The sequence below is a fragment of the Lineus longissimus genome, chromosome 10 (assembly GCF_910592395.1).
Source record: "Lineus longissimus chromosome 10, tnLinLong1.2, whole genome shotgun sequence".
NCBI lineage: Eukaryota > Metazoa > Nemertea > Pilidiophora > Heteronemertea > Lineidae > Lineus > Lineus longissimus.
In genome coordinates, this window is record NC_088317.1 from 2,053,901 (window position 1) to 2,062,786 (window position 8,886).

An 8,886-nucleotide genomic window follows, 5' to 3' on the forward strand; every position below is an offset into this window, starting at 1 on the left:
ATCGTGTACAATGATGTTAAAACCAGAACATTTTATAAATCATGTTCATTGTGCAGCTAACGTATTCTAGCCCTGTTCCGAACTTTCAAAAAAGGGCCGATTATACTTTCTGCATCTGGGAAGATTCTGGTTTGATATTTATTTGTGTCATTTGATCTCTGAACTCTTCCAGGTTTGAGGGTGACTTGATTTTAAAATGTTTGATCCGGCAGAAAGGCGTTATGATGTATATAATGGTACACAGGGTTCAACCTGGGATGCTTTCACACCACACATTTAGCAGAAGCCTGACCTTGGGATGGATCGTCTGCTTGACAATATTTGGAGAAAATGTCAAAAATCGTATTTCCATCACAGGAGAAGAGGAAAGATAGGGTTTCTCAAATATACAAGCTTTGAACATGAAAAATTATGATTCTAGGGTGTTGTTGACTTGATGGCCTGGTATGCCATAACGGTCCAGCTAGAACCCTGCATTTAGCCTACGAGAGCATTCTGGGCAATCTCGAAAAAGTAAAATTTGGAGAAACCAAAGACTCTGAGACTGCACAAGAAGCGGATAGAATTCTTTTTGTATCAACAATCAATGTTTAACAGTTTTAAATCATTCACTCTCAAATGACGTAAACAATGAAATCTCGAACTCAAATTCTTACAATTTCTCAATGACAGAAGTCACTCTCTGAGCCTCAAGGGTAATTCTATTTGAATGAGAGCTTCATCAGTGTTAGTACTGGTCTTGGGTGAGCATATGAAATTGATCTTCCTACCAACAAGAGAAAAGCAGTGTTGTTCCATTTCCAAAAGTTGGCCAGTTAGCGACAGTCAAACATTAGCTGAACGACTATTGAGTGCCAGTATTTAAAAGTCAGTACACAATAAGTTAATATCAACTTCACGGCCAAACCAACACCCGAACTTTTCAGACCCACAGACCAACATTTTTTTGGATAATGGAGATGGCTGCGTTTGTGTACAGTTGGGAATCTAGGCCCAGTGTATTTACCCTAGCCCTGCCAGATTCCTTCAAATAAGAGGTCTGTGCAAAACAAAAAAACAGAAGACGATTTTTTTTTGCATTTTAAAAACAAATGTTGATACCGGTATGAAATAAAAGTTGATGACTTCTCATCCAGAGGTGAGGGGGTCTTTAAAAGTATAGACTGTGAAAATGATGTGGAGTTGATCATCTTCATTCTAAGGATGGTATTGTCCTGAACATAATGGGTGTAATTCATGAAACACTGGGCTATACAAGTATAACACATTTATATGTTCTCATTTTGAAGAACTCGAGATGACCTTCCAAATTGTCTGATGATTCAAGTCAGACTTTGCAGGGAAAATGAATCATCTTTCCTCAATAAAGTTGGGACTCCCCTGCTGTGTCTAGGCTGGTGGCAAGGAAACGATGCGATCAGTCCTATTTCTAATCTCCAACAGTTGACATGGGCTACTCTTTCAATTGTACAGTTATGGCTGCTGCCAATGAAATTCATCACAGTTGACCTGCAGCCGAGTGCCTACAATGAGAGATTTCGGTTGCAGAAACAGGTGATTCTTGTCACAGGGGACAAAAATCACCTTGTTTTTGGTGGTCTTCGCAGGCACCTGTGACAAGAATCGATCATTGCTTTGACCTACGATCAATGTCCAACCAAGCGATGTCTGTTTTACCCACAGTCGAGTAGAATTTTCAACGCCATTGATTGCAGATCGCTGTGAAAAAATTACTCGTTTGCGGATGCAATACTGGAAATGGGACAATCTCAAGTTGCCAAAATACTGTCACCAGCTCCAGTCGCACAAGCGGATCCCCGGCTTAAACCCCTCAGGCCTGTGAATAATGAATACGAACTAAAACTAGTCTCAATCAATGCTCATTTAATGCTGTGTGTAAAGCTGCTAATTATGATGCCTCCATTAATGGTTTTTAAACAACTTCCCATGTAGAGAATGTACATAACCCTCCTATTGTATGTTGTTCTTGTAATAAAAGATGGCCATGGGAGGCTGAGCATTTATTTAAACTTGTCTTGTGATTCTTACTACCTATCACTGGATCCTCCAACTAATTGTCCCAATCACCGACATGATTGAAGTGCGATGACTTGGAAATGACCTGGTTGAGGCCAGAACTGATTTCCTTTGGAAAGAGGATGTCCTGGCCATATTTTCCTGTTAGAGTGCTTCACGGTTTGTCACCACACTGCTTCGTGGTTTGTCAAGTCTAGTACCGGTACTTCAATCAGTCAGTTGTACCAAGACAACATACATGTAGTTGTACTCCTTGAACTTATTGCAGGCACCTCCGCTGTACCAGATTCGAAATCGATACCATTGCCTGACATTTGCAGGCAGTCCTTGTGCAGCATACAGGAAGCTCCGAGTGTTTCAAACTTGGGATTTGTGCTGATAGAACAAGTACTCTCATACTGGTCTGTCACTTCCAGTTAGGATATATCAAAATTAAACACTGACAAATGAAAAGAACACGTTATATTATCAACCATATAGTTTATTTGACCTGGCATACCAGCCTAAAATGCATACACCTCAATGGCAGTGGATTGCCATCACTGTTAGGACTGACAATACTAATCTGAACTCCCAAAGTTTTTAGATAAAATGGCAATAGTTTGAAGGGGTTAAAACTTGTGCTATCTTATGAGTCCATCATTTCCGCACCTGGCCCTAACCACCACAGATGCAATGAGTTGTCCATTTCTTGCAAGTCCATTTCATCTGAATCACTCTCGCTGCTGTCTCCAGAGAGGGGCCCAGATGATGTGAAATGCTGCTGTCCGGATCCTGTGGCGAGTAATGGCAGGTATGGATGGAGGCTGGAAGAAAGATGGAGATGATAATTGAGATGCTAATATGTATGTGTTTCAGTGATCGTTTAGACCAAGGACAAAACTATCTCGGTAACGTCTATGTTGGAATTTGTGCCACTCTTCCTTTAACACTTGGCAGACTGATATGAATATCCACCTACCTGACGCCATTGTTAGTATCGCTGTGAGTACGGAAACGTAACATTGGTTCAAGAATGTTGTCAGATTCCTGAGCAGACGACAAATCCCAGACACTTGTTGTACCATCGTGGTTACCACTGACGAGATATCGCCCAGTCCTGAAAAAAACAATGGTAACATTGAAGCAAAAGTTCTACCAACGACCAATTGGGCCGCACTTTATTATAGTACTTCAGTGCGAAATTCTTCAAGGCAGGTGTGTACATACCTGTCCAGATCAAAGTACATGCGCTGGTTAGTTTCGACGGTCCGACGTAAACTGAACAACGGTTTGCCATAGCTTCGGACATCCCAACAGAGTATCTCGGGATCCTTTCTTCCTCCCGAGTAGATGTAATTGCCGTCTGGAGAAAACTTGATATGTGTGATGCCGCCAGCGTGGCCGTCGAGCAGACACATCATCTCACCGGACACAGCGCAATAGATGCTGACTGGAAGAGTATGAAAAATAGCTTCGATGAGCACATAAGGAAAATAATGGCACTGTTGACAGACAAGAAGACTTCAGTTAGTACATGTAGTGTGCATTAGTTGCATAGTGGTACAAGACAATGGGGTCTGATTAAAGATCACAATGTCCATTGTCAAACCAACAATCTTCAGATTCCTGTCGATCAATGGAGGCCAGAGAAGCTCTGGTAAACCTGTGCCTACAGCAGTTTGCTTGAACAAGGGAACATTCTCCTACCTGTCTTTGCATAGGACCCCACTGCATAGAGACCATCATCGGGACTAACAGCAATGCAGGACAGTATTCCTCTTTGGTATGCTGGGGTGACAGTCTTCTTTGCTGAATTGAAAACACAGATTGTTGATGAAGGTTTTAACTGCTATATTAAACTGCATGAAATATTCTAAAAAATTAGTTAGAGACCTTATGATCTCTCTTTTGAGGACTTCCATTGGTCAGATAATTTGGACTGACAGTCACATGCCTATGGAACATGTGACAGTATTAGATTGTATTTTGTACTATATTAAGCCTAACTAGTGACGTACTGTTGAGGTCTCTTCAGAATTGGATGCTGGATGCAGACCGCAAAGACAGGCCAATTCATTGAGACTCAGTAACCTCATTCTAACTTCAAGACTCTTGGCAAGCATGTTGAAACATGTACACAGTCAAGTTAAGAATACACAGACCTTTTCCTTTTTTTCTCTTGTGTCCTCTATTAGCTGTAGCCGAAACAGTCACCATAGCTACAAAGTGAGAAGCAGACGTTATACTATTATATTTTGTCAATACATTAAACGGTAAGAAAGCATACTTGGGAATCTCGCCACAGGTTCAATATTTGATCACGACAATAAAGTTAACAAATGGTTTTGTCACCAACCACAATGGAACCCATAAATGACTCCGAAACCAGTGAATGACTTCCTGGACTCTCTCGAGTGTTATTTACTTCCTTGTTCCTAAGCGCTCTCTATCCTTGTTTTTTGGCCTCATCTCAACCGTGGAAAATTCGGACGAGGAAGATCTATTTTAAAGCACTAACCTTTATTCTGCCTTGTCTCACAATCCCTGCCGGGTCGATTTATGTCAAAGATCCTGACAGCTCCATTGAAACCACAGTACAACTTGTCTCCAGAATTACTGAAGGCAACACTGTATGCTGAAGTTATCTCATCCTGAAGGAGGAAGAAGGATCATAATACTTCCGATATCAAAGTAAATAGCTATTTCTTAAAACTAGAGTTTCCTAACTGGATGTTCTGAGCCTTCAGGTTCTGGTCAAGGCCATGACGGGAATGAGTTTCAACATTGGATCTTGTCCTTATATTGTATGTGTTTCCCAGCTGGAACACCATATTAATGTAGCAACGATGTAACTGGAAGTCAATTCAGTCTCAACATCATACTTACAGCTTGATCATAAGCCCTGTAAGTACATCTGAGTTCGCCGGTGAATGCATCCCACATATGGACGGGGTTGTCCCGACATGTACTCACTAAACTGAAACAAATTGAGCAAGTTCATTCAGCATGCATACAACCTCAAATAATCTGATGACGGAAGTACTGAGAACAACATGTTGGCGCCCTCCGCGACTGTGATGTGTAGACCAAGATGGCTCAAAATACCAAAAGACTTTTCTTACCAGCAGGAGACCGGGTCTTGTGAGGACATTCGAGGATACCAACAGTAATCATAGATTAGGTCACCTTCCTTCATCTTCAACACTGACGACTGAAAGAAAAGTGAAAGAAGATCAGCTACTCAGACAAGTCAAAGATAACTTTGGCTGATGACTACTACAATAAAGGTATTAATGCACTATTTCATAGAAGACTAGTAGGGTTTTGAGTTTGTAGGCTTTCTTTTTTTTAGAAAACAAACCAATCTTACCAATTCAGGCAGGTTGTCCGTCTGCTGAGACCATACTTCAGGTGGCAGGTTGAATAATCGTAATTGGTTATCGTCGCTGTTCGTCAGGAGACATGTACCATCAGGAGACCTGGGAAGTGATCATGTGACAGTTTAAAACATTTTTAGCCAATAAATAGGACTGTTTTTTGCCTCTATTTTCGGTTTCTTTGAATAAATTTCTTTGATATTTTATAACAAGGAGGACTCTGCAGAGATGAACTTGTTGAAGAAGTTGGCCTGTCAATGACCCAAAAATGACAGATTTTGCAGTAAACAATGGTTTAAGGTTGTCCTCATGCAACCTTGCTAGCATATCTTACCATTTGCAACCTTTGAGAAAATTCTCATCTTTATTCTTGAACTCTGCCCAAGCACCAGTGATTCTTGAAGGCACAGAGCTGAAGCAATATTCTATTTCAGGCCTGCAATGAATTGATAAAGATAGAGACAGTTCACAAATAAGAAAGAATATTTGGGAAAAAAGGTTTCTTGTCAACACTAGAGCATGCATTAAGAAGGTATTACCGAGGGCATTTTTCTGTCCCAAGATACCCAACCATAGAACTACAATGCTTGAATTTACAGCAGAGTTTTGCCGCTGTGAGTGTGACAGATTCTCGCAACTTTGAAAACCGGTGTGACGTAACCGATTCTCACCACCAATCCCACTTACAGCTCTCATGTCAACAAAGAAGACAATTTTGGACGTTGAGACACTTACAACTGCTGCTGTTCCTCTGCTTCCAGCATCTCTTGCTCCCCTTCTTCCATCTTTTCACATGCTCCACTCTCCAAGGCAGTGTCAGCATGGATACAACTCTCTGTAGCATTGGATTGATCCAGCTCTGCACCTGGAGATTCTGAACCAACAAACGGCTCCGTTCCAATATTTTCGAGTCGTTCTTTCAGATCCTTTGCTCCAGGATACTCAGACTCGGGGTCAACTCCTGGTTTAGTTTCCAGGTTTTCTGGTTGTTCATCAGTACCCATTGCACGGTCCGGATACTCAGCGTCATGTTCTGGCTTATTGTCACAGGTTTCTAACAGTTTATCTGCATCGTCTAATGCAGCCTTTTTAAAATCTGCCAATGAATCATTTCGTCCAGTGTCACTCAATTCGCCTAATGTCATCGCGATACACTCCTCAACATTCAATGTCCTCGCAATAACACAGGTGACGCAAGGACAAGATTCTGGCTCTGCGGTATGTCTTACAGAACTTGTTGGACCTTTTGTTCCCTCACGCACATCTGATTTGGTCTCTTTGATTCGGTTCTTACAACTTTCCAAAGTACTCGTACCTAACTTGATAACACATAGATCAGTATTTGACACTTGGTCACACACTTCACCCTCATCAGCACCAGTAGATTCACTGCCCTGAAGATGGTCCCTACTACCTTGACCTACTGACAGTGACATTCCAGTTGAATCAGGGAGTTTGACATGGACATCACCGGCTTTCACCACATCCTTTCTTACATCAGACTGTAGTTCGAATTCTGCCGCCTCCTGCCCAGCATCTTTCAATGTAGTCATCTCTGGATCGACTTTTCTCCTCTTACATGTAACTGGACTCAGTATGTTGTCTCAATGGAACCAGACGAAGATGCAACTGGGCCACTTTGTGATGCCTCAATTTATGATCTGTCTCTAAGATTCAAAAGGATTTCTTTCCGACGCTCATCTTCTCTGGTGCTGCCATCTGAGCTAAGAAAATAGAACTAGGCAATTACGAAAAATTAAAAATCTCGCCCGTTTAGGGCGGGGGACGATTTACAGCTGGAACCCCTGAACCAGCTCCCGCAGATCCGTCATCCATCAAGTCTAAGCAAGTATGAACCTGGTTTAATCATGCGGTTTATCTTATTGATACACTACCTAAGAAGACCTCGGCATTGGTGTTAACCTCACTTACGAAGGTGCGTTGCAGGTCAATTGTCTGTGCTGCCACCTCTTAGTGAGGATAATAACTAGTATTCCCGGCAAATCTGGAAAATATTGACGCTGTTTACTTCTTCGCACATTTTGTACACGGCCACTTACGTAGCAGGTGCGTTGCAGGTCAATTGTCTATGCTGCCACCTCTTAGTGTAGAGTGGAACGACTTCGATTTGGAGCGAAACGAGGGGGGCGAAAAGGTCAGAAAGCGAAACAACCGGAATTCGTACACCATGGTACGAAACGTTCGGCTCTGGCAATCCAAACCAGAAATCCTGATTGGATAAACTTTTGATTAGGTCAAGGTCGAATTTATGGTGTCGATTTTGAATATCAAGAAAATCTTTATGAATAGATTTCATTGAAAATAGTGACCTCAATGTAATAATAGAATACTCGACGGAGACTGTCCTCATCCCATGTCTTGGAGAAGGCGGTCTTAGGATTTCGTGAGGTTACATGAGGTCGTGGTTTACAAAACAAGGGGTCCATTTTAATTGACAACTTGTGTACATTCACATAGCCCTATGGCTATAGTATAACTTATGTATGTGATATTCAGAATGTGTATTCATGTGGAACAATGTCAGTAGACAGGAGAAGACAGCATCGTTACTGGACTAGCTGCCTTACTTGGCCCTGATTGATTGAAGAAGGTCACGTTCTGTTCTCGCCGGGGATGAGCATTCGACGTTGAGAAGGACTTTCGACTCTTTGCCACTTCTATTTCTAACTGGGAGGCTGTTTAACGTGGGCACCAAAAGACCAGAGGCAGAGCAGAGGAAGCCATCACTCCTAGTGCGATCGAGTTTCATTGAGATAGAGGTAAAGTCCAGATTGATAAATAAAAGTGTTTAGCGCGAATTCAGCGTCTGCATTGGCATCGCTGATTTATAGTGAAAGTTGATGCTCTACACAATTTGAGATTTTATGTAAATATCGGTACCATTGGACGAGTCGTTGTCACTAATATAAAATTTCTTTCAGAATATGAATTCCTTTCATGAATGAGAAAACCATTACATGTAATATTTTTGTTCCATTAATGTTTGCATTTTGGCCCCTTTTGCGATATTTTCAAAAATACTTAGCTCATGAAAACGTAGCTGTTTTACGGTATTCGAAATTGCTGATTGCATAAACAGTAAAAAGCAATGTGTGATACATGCACCATGATGATATTGGATGATTGCCTGTCTGACCTCCATCGATCAATTTGTGGGCAATTTCAAATAACGATAATTTATTCAAACAGGCATTGGATGTTACTACATGTATTGGACGCCACTGCAATTTTCCCAAGTCAAATATTTGAATGAAGCCCACATTGTTCTCATGACTTAATTGACTATTGATTTTAACGGTCTGGTGCTTGATTGCAAACATTAATGTCCAGGATGAAGGTGATTAGTCTGATGTTATATCGTCAAACACCTCTATGATGAGGAAAAACAGTGTAGGCCTAAAGCCTTCGCTGCAACGGGCTGCGATGAGTGGTATGAGGGTATGTTGTAATCATAGTACAACTGTTAGTG

General features: G+C 41.5%; 1 protein-coding gene across 4 annotated transcripts; it reads right to left on the reverse strand.

Annotated features, from left to right (window-relative positions):
- Positions 1-2,512: 2,512 nt before the first annotated feature.
- Positions 2,513-7,377, reverse strand: LOC135494564 (telomerase Cajal body protein 1-like). 4 transcript variants are annotated; one of them, XM_064782655.1, is made up of 12 exons: positions 7,292-7,377; positions 6,132-7,120; positions 5,731-5,832; positions 5,390-5,498; positions 5,142-5,230; positions 4,906-4,996; positions 4,538-4,670; positions 4,182-4,238; positions 3,727-3,828; positions 3,247-3,469; positions 2,999-3,136; positions 2,513-2,843 (listed from the first exon to the last, which is right to left on the reverse strand). In XM_064782655.1, exons 2-12 carry the CDS (start codon positions 6,947-6,949, stop codon positions 2,666-2,668), a joined length of 2,040 nt encoding a protein of 679 aa, XP_064638725.1. In that variant the 5' UTR covers positions 6,950-7,120; positions 7,292-7,377; the 3' UTR covers positions 2,513-2,665. The 4 variants fall into 4 exon arrangements, with proteins under 4 accessions (XP_064638725.1, XP_064638727.1, XP_064638729.1 ...); XM_064782657.1 differs by having other exon boundaries at positions 6,132-7,115; positions 7,292-7,372; XM_064782659.1 differs by having other exon boundaries at positions 6,132-7,115; positions 7,329-7,362.
- Positions 7,378-8,886: the final 1,509 nt, after the last annotated feature.